At 50.4% G+C, this 21,115-nt stretch overlaps 1 protein-coding gene across 3 annotated transcripts; it reads left to right on the top strand.

The window, feature by feature from the left end:
* The first annotated feature begins 243 nt into the window (after positions 1-243).
* On the top strand, positions 244-20,975 carry SDSL (serine dehydratase like). 3 transcript variants are annotated; one of them, XM_017847376.1, is made up of 9 exons: positions 400-488; positions 1,408-1,680; positions 5,966-6,160; positions 6,424-6,463; positions 7,171-7,310; positions 12,058-12,146; positions 13,264-13,491; positions 19,447-19,571; positions 20,585-20,975. In XM_017847376.1, the coding sequence occupies exons 3-9, from the start codon at positions 5,987-5,989 to the stop codon at positions 20,776-20,778; spliced, it is 990 nt and encodes a 329-aa protein (XP_017702865.1). In that variant the 5' UTR covers positions 400-488; positions 1,408-1,680; positions 5,966-5,986; the 3' UTR covers positions 20,779-20,975. The 3 variants fall into 3 exon arrangements, with proteins under 3 accessions (XP_017702864.1, XP_017702865.1, XP_017702866.1); XM_017847375.1 differs by lacking the exon at positions 1,408-1,680 and having other exon boundaries at positions 244-488; XM_017847377.1 differs by lacking the exons at positions 400-488; positions 1,408-1,680 and adding an exon at positions 5,142-5,256.
* Positions 20,976-21,115: the final 140 nt, after the last annotated feature.

Here is a 21,115-nt window from a genome sequence, read left to right on the forward strand (position 1 = left end):
CCTTGTCCTTGTTTTCCCATCTCAGACCTAAGCTGACCCCAACAGTGGCTCAGGGGAAGTGGATGGCATCCGGGACAACCACTAGACCTAAAATGAGAAGGTATGGAGATGCCTACATCCCAGAAGAGATGGCCCAGGGCCAGGGGTAAAGGCTGTCTCTGCCCCTTGCTGGCTGGGAAGCTTTGGCCAAAGAAGTTCCCTTTTCTGAATTTCAGTTTGCTCATCTGTCAAATAAGACAGGGTGGCGCATGAATCAGTCATAGGCAGTGCCCAGGAAAGCAGTGAGGGTTGCTCTCATCCCCTCTCCTCCTCCATCTTCACCTGGAGGTGTAGGGTCTGGAGCTTTCTCTTTAACAAAGGAGGAGGGGCCTAGGTTGCTGGAAGCTGCCTGAAGCTGGACAGAGCTGGTTCCTGGACAGAGCTGGTTCCCGGGCAGGCTGGAGGGCAGGAGCTGGGGCCACGCTGGTCTGAGATAGTGGGGCAGGGAGGTAAGGGGTCTGGGGTCAGCTGGGGCCCCTGGAGCTCAGTGTGTGTGTGAATGAGAGGCTGCAGGAGTTTGGGAGGCTTTGGGCAAAGTCCAAGCTGAGCAGGTGGGAGTGAGAGGGGCTGAGCATGGTCTAGGCCCTCCTGGGAATGTCGATTGAATTCAGGGTGCCCTACTGAAGAAAGTGTTGTGCTGGGGACCCTGAGGGGTGAGAGCAGATTCTGCCTGCCAGAGGGGCAGGGCTGGGCATTCTGCCAGCCGAGGGGCCAGCCGAGGTGTCCCAGCCCTGGCACCAGGGATTTGGCTGTGGAGTGCCACCAAGGTGGCCTCTGGGGAAAGACTTTGGGGACAAGGGAGGTGGACAGCATTGGTGGTCCTTACCTCAACTCATAGACGTGACAGGTAAGGCCCAGTGACAAAAGGGACTTAGCCAAGGTTGGCATGACTGGGACTTGAGCCTAAGCCCCCTGCTTTCCCCTGGGTTGTTCCACAGCAGGGAGGACCCAGGTCCCCTATTTCATCCCTGGTGGCTGCCATACTGGACAAGAGCTCTGTGTCCCCTGGCCAAGACAGCTCAGTCTCAGACCTCAGGTGCCTGATGGAGTCTGGGGTTGATAAGGCTGTTGGCAACTTGGGGCTTTTTCATTTAACTGATTCCTGCTGTCCTCTTGTGAGTCAGTATAACCAGGAGGGCTGGGGAAGCCTGGAAACTGAGCCAGGAGCATTCGGTTCCAAAGGACAATTGGCAATAAATACTAAATGCCTGCAGCTTTCATAATAGCAATGATAACACTACTATATTAGAGAAAGTATAGCATTGTGGTTAATGGCAGATGCCAAAGACACTGCCTGGTGTGAATTCTGGCTATGCTGTTTCTAACTATGTGACCTTGGAAAAGTTACTTACTCTCTCTGGGCCTCAGGTTCACTGTCTATAAAATGGAATCAATGGTGAGTTAATGGCATGCCTGTTGTGAGCCAACAGGTGGCTCACACCTGTTATCCCAGTGTTTGGGAGGCAGAGACAAGAGATTGACCTGAGGCCAGGAGTTCAAGACCAGCCTGGACAACTCAGCAAAACTACATCTCTATAAAAATTAAAATATCAGCCGGATGCAGTGGTGCATGTCTACAGTTCCAGCTACTCAGGAGGCTGAGGTGGGAGGACTGCTTGAGCCCGGGACTTCAAGGTTACGGTGAGCCATGATCGCGCCACTGCACTCCAGCCCAGGCAGCACAGTGAGACCCTGTCTCTAAAAAACACACCAAAAAAGACAAGAAAGAGGAAGGATTATGGAGTAGGGGGCGTTCATCCTGACAATCCCAGGATCCCCAGGGGCAAAATCTGGGGCTTTCACCAGAAAGGAAGAGACCCATTTCCAAGTGGACAGACACCCAGCGTGGGTGCCCTTACCATGCAGGCTCATTGAATCCTCACAATAGTCCTGCCATGTACACGCTCTTCTTGCAGTTTGTTGTGTGGTTGGTTGGCTGTCATTTTTTGGGTCTTATTTTTTATTATTATTTTTTGAGACAGAGTTTCCCTCTTACTGTCCAGGCTGGAGTGCAGTGGCGCGATCTCGGCTCACAGTTACCTCGCCTCCCAGGTTCAAGCGATTCTCCTGCCTCAGCCTCCCAAGTAGCTGAGATTACAGGCATGCACCATCATGCCTGGCTAATTTTGTATTTTTAGTAGAGACGGGGTTTCTCCATGTTGGCCAGGCTGGACTTGAACTCCCGACCTCAGGTGATCCGACCGCCTCGCCCTCCCAAAGTTGTGGGATTATAGGCGTGAGCCACTGCGCCCTGTCTCAGTTCTTAGTTTTAATGGTCACTTCCTCTAAGAGGTCTTTCCTGACCTCCATATCCAGAGTAGGTCCCCTTGTTCTTCTCTTTAGGACTCACTATATGCCTGTTTCCCTCTTAGCAGTTTTCAACATTTTTGATTATTTTGTTTGTCTATGCAGTTATTTGTTCAGCGCCCATCTCCTCATCAGACTATAAGTCAGCTCCAAGGTTGATGTCTATCTTGTCCACTGTGGTATCCCCAGTTGCTAGGTCAGGGCCTGCACCTTGTAAGTGCCCTGTAAATATGCTAAAGTAAGGGTGAGCAGGTCACCATGCTCAAATCATGACACAAGGTATCAGTGAGATAACGTCTCCAGAGGGCTCAGCCAATGACTGGCACATAGTACAGACTCAACAAATGACAGATGTTATTCTCTCTCTCTCTCTCTCTCTTTTTTTTTTTTAAAGACAGAGTCTCGCTCTGTTGCCCAGGCCAGACAACAGTGGTGCGATCTTGGCTCGCTGCAACCTCCGCCTCCCAGGTTCAAGCAATTCTCCCACCTCAGCCTCCCAAGTAGCTGGGACTACAGGTGTGCACCACCACACCCGGCTAATTTTTATATTTTTAGTAGAGATGGGGTTTCACCATGTTGGCCAGGCTGGTCTTGAACTCCTGACCTCAAGGGATCCACCTGCCTCAGTCGCCCAAAGTGCTGGCATTATAGGCATGAGCCACTGCACCTGGCCAATGTTATTCTTACTAATTTACACCACAACCTGTGAGTTGGGGACTGTTTTTATCCCCATTTTAGAAAAGAGTAAACAGGCACAGAGAAGTTGTGACACTTGCTTGGGTCACACAGCCAGGAAGTCAGAGCTGTTTTCTAATTTTTGTTTCCAATCGACCCCAAAGTCTATGCTCTTGGGGTCCAGGATTGAGCTGAGGCCAAAGCTGGAGTATGCTGCATTTGGGGATCAGTGATGACCCATGGGCTTCTTTTCCCTGATGCCCCAAGCTGAGAGGTGCTCTGGATGGGACTGGGAAGAGGTGGCTCAGGCTGTACCCTGCCTGAGAGGGTCCTGAGAATTCTCAAGGCTATTCTGACCAGGGCGTGGGGTCAAATTCAGGGCCAAGAGAGCCCGATCTCTCTGATCTTGAACTCCAGCCATGACTTAAGGGTGGACAAGAAGTTTAAGTTTGTTGAGTGGGAAGGGGAGGTTGCAGCGCTCCCCCTAGCGGCCAACAATGGAATGGTGGGGACCGGCCGAGTGCTTTTCTGCCTGGGAGAAGAGGGGCTGGCTGTATTTGTTCCTTTTTTTTCTCTACTATTTTTCCTCCCTCTCATTTCCTCCTTCTCTTCTTTTCGCCCTTTCCCACTGGTCCATTCACTCACAGCTCCTTGGCTTCAAACCTCTCAATGGGCTGAGCACAGTGGCTCACGGATGTAGGCCCAGCACTTTGGGAGGCCGAGGTGGGCAGATCACTTAAGCTCAGGAGTTTGAGACCAGCCAACATGGTGAAACCCTGTCTCTACAAAAATACAAAAAACTAACCAGGCGTGGTGATGTGTGCCTGTGGTCCCAGCTACTCGGGAGGCTGAGGCAGGAGAATCGCTTGAACCTGGGAGGCAGAGGGTGCAGTGAGCTAGGATTGCACCACTGCACTCCAGCCTGGGCAACAGAGCGAGACTCCATCTCAAACCACCACCACCACCACCTCCACCACCACCTCCACCACCACCTCCACCTCCACCTCCACCACCACCTCCCAATGGCTTTCCCTTGCAAGTAGAATTTGAATAACAACCAAACTCCTCTCCGTGGGTGGGAACCCTCTGCCGGCACCCCTGCCCACCTCTCTGCCCTCACCTCCTACCCTCACCTCCTGCCCCAAACCCCTTCTCTCTTCATTGGCAGCACCCCAAGTGCATTTCTCCCTTGAGGTGGTCCTGGCTGCTGTTCTCTGCAGAAACTTTTCCTCTTGGCTCTCTTCCTGTCATCCATTTCAAAGTTCCCCTTTCAAGAACCTACAGATGGAGAGAGAGTTAAAAGACCCCTCAGCCAATCCGAATTCACGGATCTGATTTGCATCCGGATTCAAACTGTGAAAAACCCCAAACCACAACCAGCCACAGAATCAGCCACTGATCATATTTAATGTGATGATTTGAAATGTGAACAATTACCATACACTAGATGATATGAAAAAAATTATATTTTTAGATGTGATCATAGCATTGTGATTACATTTTTTTAAAAAATTAGACTCAGTGAGGTATAATTTACATAAAATAAAATTAGCCCACTTTAAGTATAGAATTCAATGTGTTTGAACAAATGTATATACAGTCATGAAACCATATGGTTACATATAAAAAAAGGAGTTCTTAGGCCAGATGCAGTGGCTCACGCCTATAATCCCAGCAGTTTGGGAGGCTGGGGCAGGAGGATCCCTTGAGCCCAGGAGTTTGAGACCAGCCCCAGCAACATAGTGAGACCCTATCTCTACAAAAAAGTACAAAAATCAGCTGGATGTGGTTGTGTTCGCCTCTAGTCCCACCTACTCAGGAGGCTGAGGTGGGAGGACTGCTTGAGCCTGAGAGGTCAAGGCTGTAGAGAGCTGTGATTCCAGCACCGCACTCCTGCCTGGGTGACAGAGTGAGACCTTGTCTCAAAAACGCAAGTTCTTTACCTCTGGAGATACATGCTGAAATATTTACAGGTGAAATAACATAACATAAAAATATAATAGTAATTAAGGGGTAATAATGATACAGGAAGGGGGAGTGGGCACCGATAGGGAAGTGAGTTAGACCATGAATTGATTGCTGAAGCTGAAGGGTTTTTGCTTGTTTGTTTTTGAGATGGAGTCTCGCTGTCACCCAGGCTGGAGTACAGTGGCACAACCTTGGCTCATTGCAGCCTCCGCCTCCCACGTTCAAGTGATTCTCCTGCCTCAGCCTTCTGAGTAGCTGGGATTACAGGTGTGTGTACTATCACTCCTGGCTAATTTTTGTATTTTAAGTAGAGACAGGGTTTTATCATATTGGCCATGCTGGTCTCGAACTCCTGACCTCAAGTGATCTGCCTGCCTTGGCCTCCCAAAGTCCTAGGATTACAGGTGTAAGCTGCTGTGCCCGGCCAGCTGAAGGTCTTTATATAGTTCTCAATACTTTTACTATGTTTACATTTTCCGTAACAAATGTTTGTACAAAGCTTTCCTCCTGAGAGATGTCTTTCCTGACTGTTCTTGCTACAATAGCACCCCATACCCTCTGCAAGTCACTCCTATTTGAAATTCTGTGACTTTTCCTAGTGGGAGGTTTTTATGACTCGTGGGTCCCCAAAACTGGAAATGCCTGGCACCTAGTAGGTGCTCAACAAGTATTTTCTGACTGATGAATGAATTCTCCCACTCTCTCACTCATTCCTCGCCACATACTGGCCACTTTCTACATCCCTGACACAGCCACACTTATAGAATGAAAGGACTGCAAGCCAAATGTCTTTGACCAGCTAGGGAAACTGAGGCCCAGAGAGATGCAGATACTTGACGGGGCTCTCACAGCTCGGCAGCTGGCTGGAGTGAAGGCCACCTAAGCCAAGTGCTTGCTCTACCTTCCCCTCCCTTGTCCCGGTTAAGGGAACTCTTGACGGGCAGTGCCTGGGTGGTGAACTTCGTGTCCTCCGCAGGCTATCTACCTGGTCTCCAGAATGGATGGCCCTGTGGCGGAGCGTGCCAAGCAGGAGCCCTTCCACGTGGTCACGCCTCTGTTGGAGAGCTGGGCGCTGTCCCAGGTGGCTGGCATGCCTATCTTCCTCAAGTGTGAGAATGTGCAGCCCAGTGGCTCCTTCAAGATTCGGGGCATCGGGCATTTCTGCCAGGAGGTGAGGGTGTGTGGGCAGAAGGGGAGAAGTGAGGTTGTGCAGGAGGGAGGGAAGAGTGAGGGGTGTGGGCTGGGGATGGGTTTGGGCAGGAGGAGAAACATGAACTCGTGCAGATGGAAGGGGAGAGGTGAGGGCAGAGCTGTGGGCAGGATGAGGGATAAAGGCGTATTGGGAGTGGGATGGGGAGATTCTAACCCCATTCTACATAGGCCATCATGACACCTGCTTGGGTTAGCCCTTAACCCCATTCCTTCTCTTCCCAGATGGCCAAGAAGGGATGCAGACACCTGGTGTGCTCCTCAGGTGACCCCACCCTTTTTTGTTTCATGGGGGTCCTCAGGGCAGAGGTTGGGGGAGGAGGAGCTGGCTGGAGCAGCAGTAGATGTCCAGGGTTGGTCTCCTCTTAAAGGTACAGCCTCAGCAAGGTCATTGATGAGATGACTACTGTGTACATCCCATTCCTAGCCTTCTCCCATAGTTCAGGACTCATGGTGGTAGCAAGTGCTAGAAACCCAATTCATTTAGGTTTGAGCTACAGGCTCTAAGAATGGAAAATTCTTGGGATAAGTGACTTTCAGGCACAGGGGGATCCGGGAGCTTTCCACTCTGTCTCTCCTCTGGGCTTTGCGCTCCTGTATATTAGCTTTATTTTTAGGTGGACCTCATGGTAGCAAGATGGCCACCAGGAATTCCAGCCTTGCATCCTACTGCCCTCCGAATCCTAGGAAAAAGGGAGCACCCCTTCTCGATGCCTCGCCTCAATCCTGGAATTGGTCTTTTTTGGCCCCGCTTGGGTGGTGTCTTCATCCTTGAACCAATCATGGGTTGGGGGATTAGGTTCTGATTGGCTCAGCCTAGATCATGTGTCCCCCTCTCCAATGGAGGAAGGAGTCAGTGGGGCATATAAATGTTGGGGAGGAGTGACTCTGAAGGGATATGGAGGGGGAGGGAAAGGCATGTTAAAGGCCAATGCAGCTCTGCTCACTGCCCCTTTCCTCCTTTCTGCACAGGAGGTAACGCGGGCATCGCTGCTGCCTATGCTGCTAGGAAGCTGGGCGTCCCTGCCACCGTCGTGCTCCCTGAGAGCACCTCCCTGCAGGTGGTGCAGAGACTGCAGGGGGAGGGGGCCGAGGTTCAGCTGACTGGAAAGGTAAGGGCCCCGGGAAGGGGAAAACCATCTGGAGTGGGCTGCTCTCCTTCACCCCACCCCACCCCTGTCTCCTTTTCCTTTCGATGAGCTGTGGCTGGGACCCAGTCCTCTCTCAGGATAGCTGAGCTGAGGGGGGAATGAGGTGGGATGGTGTGGAGGGCTGGGACCTCCCAACTTGCCTCTGCCCACCCTGAGAATACCCTCCATGTGTGAACCAAGAAAAATGGGAAGCTGGGAATGGAGAGGAGACTGTCTGTCTCCTTACATCCTTACCAGCACCTGGTATTATCTACTTTTAACATTTTTGCTGTTAGATAAGACAAGAAGTATCAAGATAATGGCAGCATCAGTTTTCATTCTGAGACCACCCCAGTAGAAATGGTATCCTCTGAGAAAGATATCACTGGTTCCCTTTGTTCCCAAAGAAATAGAGACACAGATACAAAATCTTTCTTTGGGAAGAAGGAAAAAAATCATTCAAATAATGGAAAACAGATTTTTAAACATCTTGAAATTAAAACTAAAAGCCAAACTATGGTACCCTAAAACTGGTCCCAAATACTTCCTGTATATAGTTTCTTCTCTTTCTTCTGTCCTTCCTTCTCTCCCTCCCTTTTTCTTTCCTTCCTTCATTATTTCCCTCCTTCCTTCCCTCCTTCCCTCCCTCCCTCCCTCCTTCCTTCCTTCTCTCCCTTTCTTCCTTCCTTCCTTCCTTCCTTCCTTCCTTCCTTCCTTCCTTCCTTCCTTCCTTCCTTCCCTCCCTCCCTCCCTCCTTTCTTTTTCTCCTTCCTTCCTTCCTTCCATTTCTTCATCCGTCTAACCATCCTTCCATACATCACCCTTTCTCCCTCCTCTCTCCCTTCTTTCCATCCATCCATCCATCCATCCATCCATCCATCCATCCATCAGATATTCATTGAGCACATATTCAGTGCCTGCTATGTTAGACATTCTAGAAACACAGAGATAATAAGACATGGTCTTTATACTCATAAATTTCAGAGTATTATGAGGAGACACACAGGTAACCAGATGATGGTAACAAAGTGTGAAGAGTGTTGCCACGGGGGAAGCACAGGGCACCAAGGAAGTCAGAGAGAAGACATGTTGTTTGAATCAGCTATTGTTGCTTGGTAATGCTGCATAACAAACAACCCCCAAATAGCAGCAGCTTATGAGAAACATTGCTTCTTATGCTTTGGGTCTGTGGGAGGGTTAGAGTGGTTCTGCTTCAGAATGTGGGGAAGGAGTAAGGTCTGCAGATGTCCCCTGTGTCTTCTCCAGCCAGTGGTCACCGGGCACACATTCTTCTCAAGGGCAGTGGCAAGAGGGGTGAGAAGAAACACATGCTGCCTCTTTAGACCTCAACCCAGAACTATCACACTGTCAGTTCTGCCATATGCTGTTGGCCAGACAGCTGAGACCAACATCAGTGGGGAGGGGACATGTGCTCCAGCCACTCTAGTGAGAAGAACAGCAAAGCCAATGGCAAAAATAAAATTATACAAACAGACAAACAAACAAACAAATAAGTAGATAGAGAGATAAAAAGTCTGGGCACTGTGGTGTGCACCTGTAGTCTCAGCTACTCAGGAGGCTGAGTTGGGAGGATCACTTGAGCCCAAGAATTTGAGGCCCGCCTGGGCGACATAGTAAGAACATGTCTCTAAAAGCAGTAACAAGCCACATGGCAAGGTGTGGGTGTATGATTCTAATAGAGGGAGGCAGTGCAGAATTAGGCAGTGGTCAAACCAATGGGCTGTGCCTTAGATTTGGCGAAAGGATCCAGGAAAGGCTCCTGACTGAGGGTCCCCAGGGTTGGGTATTGAAGGAGAAATCTGAGTCCGCACAGTGGAGAAGAGGGAGGGAATGATCTGAGTGTGAACAGAGGAAAGGGTGTGGGTGAAGGCGTGGTGTGGATGAGCACACGCATTCAGGCTGAGCCCAGCATGGGGCGGGAGATGGTGAAAGGTGAGGCTGAAGAGAGGAGAGTTGCTCCATCAGGCAGGGTGGCTTGTAGATGAAGCTAATGTGTTTCCATCTGAGGGCACTAGGGAAGCATGAAAGGAGTTTGAGCAGGGGAGGGACCTGGTTGGATGTTCACTCTGCCCGCTCTGGGGCAATGCAGGAGAGGAGCCAGAGAGGAGGCTGCTTGGGGCTCTACAGGTGAGAGATGTCAAGCACTACACAGGTGTGAATCTGTTTTTTTCTTTAGTTTTAATTTCAGATTCAGGGATACATGTGCAGGTTTGTTACATGGGTATATTTCATGATGCAGAAGTTTGGGCGTCTAATGATTCTGTCGTCCAAGTAGTGAACATAGTACCTGACAGGTATCTTTTTTTTTTTTTTAAGACAGAGTCTTACTCTGTCGCCCAGTGGCAGATCTTGGCTCATTGCAACCTCCGCCTCCCAGGTTCAAGCAGTTCTCCTGCCTTGGCCTCCCAAGTAGCTGGGATTACAGGCACCCCCCCTACCCCAGCTAATTTTTTTTTTTTTTTTTTTTTGAGACGGAGTCTCGCTCTGTCACCCAGGCTGGAGTGCAGTGGTACAATCTCCCCTCACTGCAAGCTCCGCCTCCCGGGTTCGCGCCATTCTGCTACCTCAGCCTCCCGAGTAGCTGGGACTACAGGCATCCTCCACCATGCCCAGCTATTTTTTTTTTTTTTTTGTATTTTTAGTAGAGATGGGGTTTCACCGTGTTGGTCAGGGTGGTCTTGAACTCCTGACCTCAGGTGATCTGCCTGCCTTGGCCTCCCAAAGTGCTGGGATTACAGGTGTGAATCACCGTGCTTGGCTGACAGGTTTCTTTCCTTCCTTTCCTTCCCTTCCCCTCCTCCCTCCTCTCCGTCCCCTCCGGCCCTCCCGCTCTCCCTCCCCTCCCTCCCTTCCTTCTCTTCCTCCTTCCTGTTCTTCCCTTCCCATTCCTTCCCCTCCCTTCCTCCCTTCCTCCCTTCCTCCCTTCCTCCCTTCCTCCCTTCCTCCCTTCCTTCTCTCTCTCTAGGAGTCTTGCCCTGTCGCCAAGCTGGAGTGCAGTGGCGCCATCTCGGCTCACTGCAACCTCCGTCACCCGGGTTTAAGCGATTCCCCTGCCTCAGCCTCCTGAGTAGCTGGGATTACAGGTGCACACCACCACGCCTGGCTAATTTTTCGTAGAGACGGGATTTCACCATATTGGCCAGGCTGGTCTTGATCTCCTGACCTCATGATCTGCCCGCCTTGGCCTCCCAAAGTGCTGGGATTACAGGTGTGAGCCACTGTGCCCGGCTGACAGGTATTTTTCAACCTCTGCCCCTCTCCCTCTCTCCCCACTTTTGGAGTCCCCAGTGTCTATGTGCCCATGTGTACCCAGTGTTTAACTCCCAGTTATAAGTGAGAATATGCAGTGTTTGCTTTTCTGTTCCTAAGTTAATTCTCTTAGAATAATGGCCACCAGCTGCATTCATGTTGCTGCAAAGGACATGATCTTCTCTTTTATGGCTGCATAGTATTCCATGATGTATATGCACCATATTTTCTGTATCCAGTCCACCATTGATGGGCACCTGGGTTGATTCCATGTCTTTGCTGTTGTGAATACTGCTGTGATGAACATACAAATGCAGATCTTTTTGGTAAAATTGTTTATTTTCCTTTGGGTAGATACTCAGTAATGGGATTACTGGATCAAATAGTAGTTCTATTTTTAGTTATTTGAGAAATCTCCAAACTGCTTCCTATAGGAGCTGAACTAATATGCATTCGCATCAACAGTGTATTTTTTGTGTCAGTAACTCAGGGGAGTGAGACTCCTCTCTTCAGCCAGATGGGAAATTCCTTGCAGTCAGAGACCATTTCTTGGCTTCTGTCCTACTGAAGAGTCCCCGTGCCTAGAACTGGGCACAGAGTAGGCACTGCAGAGGCCCTGAGGATAAACAGGGGCTATTTCTGTCCCCATTGTGACCCTCCGCCCCTCCCTTGGGAGAGGAGGCCATTGTCTATCATTTAGTTTCTGTATCTGGTTCCTGCTGAGATCAGGGGGCATGGGGTCCCTCTGAAATGCTGTCTTAGTTTGGGTTCTCCCCAAAGCAGGCCCTGAGATGAGAACTGGGGTGCATGTGGTTTATTTGGGAGGTGATTGCAGGAAGCATTGGTAGGGAGCATAGAAATGAGTCAGGGAAGGGAAGAAAGCCTGTCAATGGTGTGTGAATGAGCAGGGGACGTGGATCTCCGCCACAGAGGCCAAGCCAGAGAAAAGAGAAAACTCACTCTGCTGTGGTTGGCTTGGATCCATCATGGTCAGGGCTGGCCCTGTGTGCAGTCTCTCTGGCTGCTTGAACTCAACTAGCAGGCCATCAGCTGGGCCGTTGCTGGTTTTCACGGACACACTCTATGGTGACCAAGTTGCTATCTGGGGTTTGATTTTAGGGGGCTTCTCCCCTACTGGTTGGCTAGAAGTGGGCACATGTGGCTGACCTTAGAGTTGACCCGCTCCCAGCCTCCCTGGCTGGCCTGGCCTGGTTTTCATAGAGTGCCAGCAGGACAGGTCCCTTGGGTATTGCGGAAAGCACATGGCATCTGTTTGTCCACCTGGAAGTACTTGTCCAATTCTCAGGAGGCCTCTGGGCCCACACCAGGTCTGGTCTCATCTGCAGGGGTGTCCCCAGACTACTGGCTCCTGGGGCCACTAAGGAGAGGCTGGGCCTCTGCTCCGGCCTCCATAGCAGTCCCACTCCCAGCTCTCCTGAGGGTCTTGATTTCTCTGTAGGTCTGGGACGAGGCCAATCTGAGGGCACAAGAGTTGGCCAAGAGGGACGGCTGGGTGAATGTCTCCCCGTTTGACCACCCCCTAATATGGTAAGGCTGGCACCCCTCTCCCCAGGAGTCCAGAGCTGGGAGACCCTCACTGAGTCAGGGTCCTCCCATTGGGCAAAAGGGGAAACTGAGGCCCAGAAGGGAGAAGAGGCTTCAAAGCCGGGCAGACATGGGTTCGGATCCCACTTCTGCCCCCTTGGGAATTGTGGGACTTTGTGCAAAGCATCCCAGATCCTGTGCCTCAGTTTCTACGTGTGTAAAATGGAAGTGATAGTACCAAGTCTCCTTTACTGAATATGTGCTTTGGGACCAGGCACCAGGCTAATGGGTCCTCCTGCACTGTTCCGTTTACCCTCCCCAAAGCCCTACAGGTGGGTGCTATTATCTCCATTTCATAGGTGAGGAAACTGAGGCATGTCGAGGTCAAACAACTTGCCCAAGATCACACAGCTAAGTACGTGGCAGAGACTCAGGGCTGCAGTGCCAGAGCTGTAGTCAGGCTGGTGCCAAGTGATATACTTGTCCGCTCTTAACCACACATTGCCGTTGCCTCTTTGCAAAGCTGGGGAGTGAGCTAAATGGGGTAATGTCCTGGAAAGGGCCTGGGAGGTTGATGGAGATGGGAAGGGATGAGCAAACAAATCCGTAATAAAGAAAATGAATGAGGCCAGGTGCGGTGGCTCACGCCTGTAATCCTAGCACTTCGGGAGCCAAGACGGGTGGATCGCCAGAGGTCAGGAGTTTGAGGCCAGCCTGGCCAACATGGCAAAACCCTATCTCTACTAAAAATACAAACATTATCTGGGCATGGTGGTGCGCGCCTGTAGTCCCGGCTACTCGGGAGGCTGAGGCAGGAGAATCGCTTGAATCGGGGAAGTAGAGGTTGCAGTGAGCCGAGATTGCGCCACTGCACTCCAGCCTGGGTGACAGCAAGACTCTATCTAAAAAAATAAAAATAAAGGGAATGAATGAAGCTGAGCGAAGTCACTGTTGCAGGACTTCCTCTCCCTTTACTGCAGATGGGATGGGGATGGTGGGGAGGGGTTTATGTATATGTGGGGGCAGAGAACCCACCCCTGGTAAATCCCCCCACCCCAGGAGCCATTGGGGCTGGGGTCCTCCCTTACTCTGCTCCTCCCTCTCACCCCCCCCGCCCCAGGAAAGGCCACGCCAGCCTAGTGCAGGAGCTGAAGGAGGTGCTGAGGACCCCACCAGGTGCCCTGGTGCTGGCAGTCGGGGGTGGGGGGCTCCTGGCCGGGGTGGTGGCTGGCCTGCTGGAGGTGGGCTGGCAGCATGTACCCATCATTGCCATGGAGACCCACGGGGCACACTGCTTCAATGCAGCCATCACGGCCGGCAAGCTGGTCACACTTCCAGACATCACCAGGTGGGTAAGGGCTGGGGACATTTGTAGGGGCTGGAGGGTGGGGGTACCACTGCCTAGGGCTTTCCAGTCCCAGCCAGTTGGAGACAGGGGGCACCCAAAAGGCTGTCCTTGGTCCTGGGACTCCAACCACAGTAAAGTGGACCTGAGTTAGAAGGCAGTACTGAAAAAGGAGATGAAGAATATGATTCATTTAAACCTAATCAATTCATAAAACAAGCTTTCATTGACTTATCATTACAAAAGCAATCCATGTGCGTTGCAAATAAGTTTGAAAATGTAGGCCAGGCTCCACGGCTCATGCTTGTAATCCCAGCACTTTGGGAGGCCAAGGCAGGTGGATCACCTGAGGTCAGGAGTTTGAGACCAGCCTGGCCAACATAGTGAAACCCTGTCTCTACTAAAAAAATACAAAAATTACCGGGGCATGGTGGTGCACACCTATAGTCCTAGCTACTTGGGAGACCGAGACGGAAGGTTCGCTTGAGCCCAGGAGTTTGAGGCTGAAGTGTGCTGTGATCGTCCCTGTGAATAGCCATTGCACTCTAGCCTGGGAAACTTAGCAAGACCCTGTCCTCCCCCATACCCTCCAAAGCCAATACATTTTAAGAAGAACGTGATCATTGAATTGAGGACCCACCCTAATCCAGTACAATTTCACCTTAGTTTAACTAATTACATCTGCAAAGACTCTATTTCCAAGTAATGCACATTTTGTGCATTTTTTTTTTTTTTTTGAGATGGTGTCTCACTCTGTTTCCCAGGCTAGAGTGCAATGGTACAATCTCAGCTCACTGCAACCTCTACCTCCTGGGTTCAAGTGATTCTCCTGTCTCAGCCTCCCAAGCAGTTGGGATTATTGGTATGCGCTACCATGCCTGGCTAATTTTGTGTTTTTAGTAGACCATGTTGGTCAGGCTGGTCTCGAACTCCTGACTTCGTGATGTATCCGCCTTGGCCTCCCAAAGTGTTGGGATTACAGGCGTGAGCCACTGCGCCCAGCCTGGTTGTGCATTTCGGAAGGAGGCATGATTTAACCCAGTATGGGTACAATCTCTGTCCAGATTTTGTTAAACATTCATTGGATACTGGGACTTAGGATGTAATGTGATATTATAGCAAGGTGTGTAAAATCAAGACAGTTTTAAGTCAGGTTCCTTAAGCATCTATTGTGTACAAGGTTCTAGGTGGCCAATTGGAAAAACCTCAAGGGGATGATACCTGGACACGAGTCTCCTTCTCGTCTTTCTGGTACCATCTCCACTCTTTCCTGGCCTGGCCTGCATCCACCTTCCAGCATTGCTGTGCTATCTTTGCCTGGAAATTCTTTCTTTTTTTTTTTTAATTTTTTTTTTGGTAGAGGTGGGGTATTGCTGTGTTGCCCAGGCTGGTCTAGAACTCCTGGGCTCAAGCGATCCTCCCACCTCAGCCTCTCAAAGGGCTGAGATTACAGGCCTGAGCCACTGTGCCCGGCCTCCCTGGAAATCCTTTGTACCATCTTACTTCTAAGCCGTTGCTCGTCCTGACCCTGCCACCCCGAATGCCAGCCCTGTTCACCCTGAGGAAATCCTCTTAGACATCTTGGGCAGCTGTATCCCATCTGGAAGACCCTCAGGGCACCCTGTGTGTGTCTGTGTCACTCTTCTGCTGTGTCCTGGTTTGGGCTACTGGCTGGGGTGGAGGAGCTAAAAGGTAAGGACTGGCTGATTTAGCTCTGAGTCCCTGATACCCATCCCAGAGACTGGCACAGCAGAAGCACTGAGGGAAGTTCCTGGAGTGTGATTTCTGTAGATGACACTAACCAGGTGCTCTGACTGGGCACCTGGGTATCATATGGGCTCCCCTTGCCGCATTGAGTTCCATCCATCCTATCTCGAGAATTCAGCTCTCTTCCAGCTTTTGTTCCCCTGAATGGGTGTAACAGCTCTCCCCAACCCCTGCGCTACCCTTGTTGTCTTTTTAAAAAAAAAAAAAAGAAGGATAACATCTTTATTGAGATCTATTTCATATGCCATTCAGTTTACTTATTTAAAATGTATGATTCCGGCTGGGCGCGGTGGCTCAAGCCTGTAATCCCAGCACTTTGGGAGGCCGAGACGGGCGGATCACAAGGTCAGGAGATTGAGACCATCCTGGCTAACCCGGTGAAACCCCGTCTCTACTAAAAAAATACAAAAAAAAAAAAAAACTAGCCGGGCGAGGTGGTGGCGCCTATAGTCCCAGCTACTCAGGAGGCTGAGGCAGGAGAATGGCATGAACCCGAAAGGCGGAGCTTGCAGTGAGCTGAGGTCCGGCCACTGCACTCCAGTTTGGGTGACAGAGTGAGACTCCGTCTCAAAAAAAAAAAAAGAAAAAAAAAGAAAAAGTGTATGATTCCGGCTGGGTGCAGCAGCTCACACTTGTAATCCCAGCACTTTGAGAGGCTGAGGTGGGCGGATCACTTGAATTCAGGAGTTCGAGACCAGCCTGGCCAACATGGCAAAACCCCATCTCTGCTAAAAAACACAAAAATTAGCCAGGCATGGTAGCATGCGCCTGTAGTCCCAGCTGCTCAGGCGGCTGAGGCAGGAGAATTGCTTGAACTCAGGAGGTGGAGGTTGCAGTAGGCCGAGATCGCACCACTGCACACCAGCCTGGGCGACAGAGTAAGATCCTGTCTCAAAAATAAATAAATAAATAAATAAATAAATAAATAAATAAATAAATAATAGAGTGTACTATTCGATGGTTTTAGCAGATTCACAGAGTTATGCAACCATCATCATGATCAATTTTAGAACATTTTCATCACCTTCAAAAGAAACTTCATACCCTTTGGCCATCACCCACCATGTCCCTTATTCCCCCACCCCAGCCCTAGGCAATTACTATTTTACTTTCTGTCTCCACAGATTTGCCTATTATATACATTTCTTTTCTTTCTTTCTTTCTTTTTTTTTCTTTTGAGACAGAGTCTGGCTCTGTCGCCCGGGCTGGAGTGCAGTGGCGTGATATCATCTCACTGTAGCCTCTGCCTCCCGGGTCCAAAGGGCTCGGATTACAGGCATGAGCCACTGCGCCCAGCCTACCTGGAAATCCTTTGTACCATCTTATGTCTGAGCTCTTGCTTGTCCTGCCCCTGCCACCTGGAATGCCAGCCCTGCTTACCCTGAGGAAATCCTCTTACACTGGCTGGGCATCTCTTTTAGTAGAGACGGGGTTTTGCTATGTTGGTAAGGATGGTCTTGAACTCCTGACTTCAGGAGATCTGTCTGCCTCGGCCTCCCAAAGTGTTGGGATTACAGGTGTGAGCCACCACGCCCCAGCCTACCCTGGATGTTTCACTTGAATGGAATCATATACTACGTGGGCTTTTGTGTCTGACTTCTTTCACTTAGCATCATCTTTTCAAGGTTCATCCACATTGTAGTGTGTGTCCGTGTTTCATTCCTTTTTATGGCCAAATACTATTTTACTGTATGAATAGATCACACTTTGTTTATCCAAACATTTGGATGCTTTCCACTTTTTGGCTATTCATTATTGTAAACAGTGCTGTTATGAACATCCATTTACAAGTTTTCGTGGATGCGTGTTTTCGTTTCTCTTGGGTCTATGCCTAGGAAGGAAATCGTTGATACCTTTGTTACCTTTGAGTCCTTTGCTCTGCCCCCAGCGGGCAGTGTGTCCTTCCTCCATTGCTAGTCCACAGAACCCTTTTCTTCTTCCACTTAAACCCATCGATGCCTCTCCCAAGCTCTCAGGCTACAATGCAGACGCTCCCCACTCCACCCCAGCCACCGGCCTGTCCTCCAGTCCCGTAAGTGGGTAATGTTTCTCCCACCTCTGAGCCTTTGGACAGGCTGTTTCCTCTTCACAGCACACTGTTCCCCCCGTCCCATTCTTCCTGAGCTCCTGGCCTCAGGCGAACCTCCCACCTGGGTGCCCCAAAGTGCTGAGATTACAGGCGTGAGCCACCACCCTCAGCCACCACCCTACTCTTCTATGGGCTGGTTTATCCTTGTCTCTCACGTCTCAGACCCTCTCCACAACACTCCCCTTGGGGAGATGCCCCTTCTGATGTTCTCCTTCATACTAACTTACCACAACGTGCATTTATTGACTGGTTCTTGTGTTTGCTTATCCATCACCATCTCTCCCACAAGTCTGTGCTCTTAAATAACCACAGTAGAAATAATAGTAACTGCAACTAACACTTCTGTCAAATTCACTAAGCATCAGCCTTGTTCTAAGCACTTTAAATATTTTAACTCACTTGGCCAGGTGCAGTGGCTCAGTCTGTAATCCCAGCACTTTGGGAGGCTCAGGTGGACGGATCACCTGAGGTCAGGATTCGAGACAAGCTTGGCCAATATGGTGAAACCCTGTCTCTACTAAAAATAAGAAATTAGCCAGGCATGGTGGTGTGCACCTTAATCCTAGCTACTCAGAAGCTTGAGGCAGGAGAATCACTTGAACCCGGAAGGCAAAGGTTGCCGTGAGCCAAGATGGCACCACTGCACTCCAGCCTGGGTGACAGAGCAAGATTCCATCTCAAAAGAAATTTTTTTTTTTTAAACTCAATCCCCATGATAATCTCATGAGCCCATTTTCAGTTGAAGAAACGAAGGTTCAGAGAGGTGAAGTGACTTTCCCAAGGTCACACAGCTGGTATGGAGCCAAGTTTCAAAACGAGGCAACCTGGCTCCAGAATCTGTGTTCTGGGCCACTCTGTGGTCAGAGGCTTTCCCAAAGGCTCTCCTGGGCCTGAAACACACTGCCCCACTCACAGCAGGTACCAGCAGGTAGTGATCCCAAGCACAGAGGTAAAGACTATGAATTCTAGAGCCGAACTGCCTGGACTTAAATCTGTCTTCTGCTACTGATGAGCTGTGTGCCTTCAGCTAGTTACTTAACCTCTCTGAGCTTCTGTTTCTCTCCCTGTAAAATGGAGCTGATATGTTTTTAACTCAAAGGGTGGTTGAAAAGATTAAAACAATATCCATACATCCAGCACATTGTACACATTTAATAAACATTAGCTTTTGGCCTGGTGTGGTGGCTCACGCCTGTAATCCTGACACTTTGGGAGGTTGAGGTGGGAAGATAAGGTGAGCCCAGGAGCTCAAGGCTGCAGTGAGCTAACAATACACCACTGCACTCCAGCCTGGGCCACACAGCAAGACCCTGTCTCAAAAAAAAATGTATCGATTTAGGTGGGGCACAGTGGCTCATGCCTATAATCCCAGCACTTTGGGAGGCCAAGGCAAAAGGATCACTTGAGCTCAGGAATTCAAGACCAACCTGGGCAATATGGCCAGAGACCCCGCCACTACTGAAAATAAAATTTAAAAGAAAAAAATGTATTTATAGTATAGATGTGATATTAATGAATAACATGGAAAAGAATCCCTTTCTATGCTTGGCTTTCTGGGGTCTCTGGAAGGAATGGCTCGATCAGGGTTGCAGAGTCAGAGGCACTGATGCACAGAGTTACTCATTCAATGGACACATGATTTTTTTTTTTTTTTTTTGAGATGGAGTTTTGCTCTTGTTGCCCAGGCTGGAGTGCAATGGCACGATCTCGGCTCACTGCCACCTCCGCCTCCTGGGTTCAAGCGATTCTTCTGCCTCAGCCTCCCAAGTAGCTGGGATTACAGGCATGTGCCACCACCCCAGCTGGTTTTTTGTATTTTTAGTAGAGATGGGGTTTCTCCATGTTGGTCAGGGTGGTCTTGAACTCCCAACCTCAGGTGATCTGCCTGCCTCGGCCTCCCAAAGTGCTGGGATTACAGACATGAGCCACCGTGCCCAGCAAGGACACATGATTTTTGAGCACCTCCTCTGTGACTTATAATGCTGAGCTCCAATCAGCCCATTGCAGGATAGGAGGGGGTGGCTGGGGCTGGGGAGAAACCTGATTCACCAGCTCTTCCCTGAGCCCCTGGTCTCCCTGCCCCACCCTGCTCTATCCTGCAGCGTGGCCAAGAGCCTGGGTGCCAAGACGGTGGCCGCTCGGGCCCTGGAGTGCATGCGTGTGTGCGAGATCCACTCTGAAGTGGTGGAGGACGCCGAGGCTGTGAGCGCTGTGCAGCAGTTTCTGGGTGAGTGAGCCCTGTCCTCCACCTGGGCTCAGAGACCAACGAAGTCCCTGCGTCCTCTAGCCAGAGTGTATTCTCTCTTATCTGTATCCTCAGCACCAGGCACTGGCTAGGTGTGCAGTTATTGTGCACTAAGTACACGTCGAGTAGATGGAAGCGGGTGAGGGTAAAGAACGAGTGTGTCTTGCTGATTCCAGCCCCCAGACTTTTGTACACACTGCTCCTCTCTCTGGCTGGCCCTGCTCCCTACTGGTTTGATGTGACTAAGAGCTATCAGCCATCGCGGCACCTCCTCCAAGAAGCCTCCCCTGATCACCCACCCCACCCTGCCTGGGTTGGGGACCTCCAATGTACCACTCCCTGTATTCATAACCTCCTGGTTCTTATCTCTCTACACTCTATAACATCACAATAGTGAGCCATGAGGGCTGGTGTTTGTCTAGTCCACTGATGTGATCCCTAGGGCCTTCCTCAGGGCATGGCAGTGTAGTTAAGGAGCACATCAATAGATGCTTGTTGATTGAAGGGATGAATGTATGAGTGAATGGAAAGGTGGATAATGGATAGACAGTGGATGGATGGACGGATGGATAATGAAGTGATGGATTGATGAATGGTATAGAAATGAATGGATGGATGGACACATTGATTAATGAACATGTTGATGGATGGACATACAGTCAAATGATGGATAGGGGAATGGATGGATGGCTATGAATGGGTGGATGGATGGATATGTTGATGGATGTGTACACTGATGGATGGACAGATAGTCTAATGATGGATAGAGGAATGGATGGGTGGATAGAGAGATAAAAGGTGGATGGGTGGAGGGATAGGAGGCCAGGCTGATGGATGGGGAGAGCGTGAGACAAGTGATGGATTGCCAGCAGAGCAGATGAATGGCTGACTGGCTGGAGAGATGGCTGCAAGGATCTGCAGTGCCCAGGGCCTGCAGAGCACTGAGTGGTTCTTCTTCCCTTTCCCTCTTCTCTCTATTTCCCTGATCCCGGCAGATGATGAGCGTATGCTGGTGGAGCCTGCCTGTGGGGCAGCCTTAGCAGCCATCTACTCAGGCCTCCTGGGGAGGCTCCAGGCCAAGGGCTGCCTGCCGCCTTCCCTGACTTCAGTTGTGGTCATCGTGTGTGGAGGTAACAACATCAACAGCCGAGAGCTGCAGGCTCTGAAAACCCACCTGGGCCAGGTGTGAGGGGTCCCAGCCTGGCCCCAAAGACTCCTGAGAGGCCCATGGACACTCCTGTGGCTGGATGAGGAGGGCTCAGTGCTGGTGGATGGCAGTGGAAGCTGCCCTGTGCAACGGTGCTGGCTGCCTCCTGAAGGAAGCCCTCCCGGACTGCTCCTTTTGACTCTCCGACAACTCTGGCCAATAAACACTTTCTGAGTTGAGTTTGTGACTGCTATGGATCCTATCTTTCCATGTCAATGAGCTCACAGGAGACACACCACAGTCCTGTTGCCACTTCTGTAATACAGTGACTCCAAGCCCCATCTTAGGCAACAAAGCCAAGACTTGAAAACCTCAGTCT

This window comes from Rhinopithecus bieti, unplaced genomic scaffold (assembly GCF_001698545.2).
Source record: "Rhinopithecus bieti isolate Rb0 unplaced genomic scaffold, ASM169854v2 scaffold_26532, whole genome shotgun sequence".
In the NCBI taxonomy this organism is placed as follows: Eukaryota; Metazoa; Chordata; class Mammalia; order Primates; family Cercopithecidae; genus Rhinopithecus; species Rhinopithecus bieti.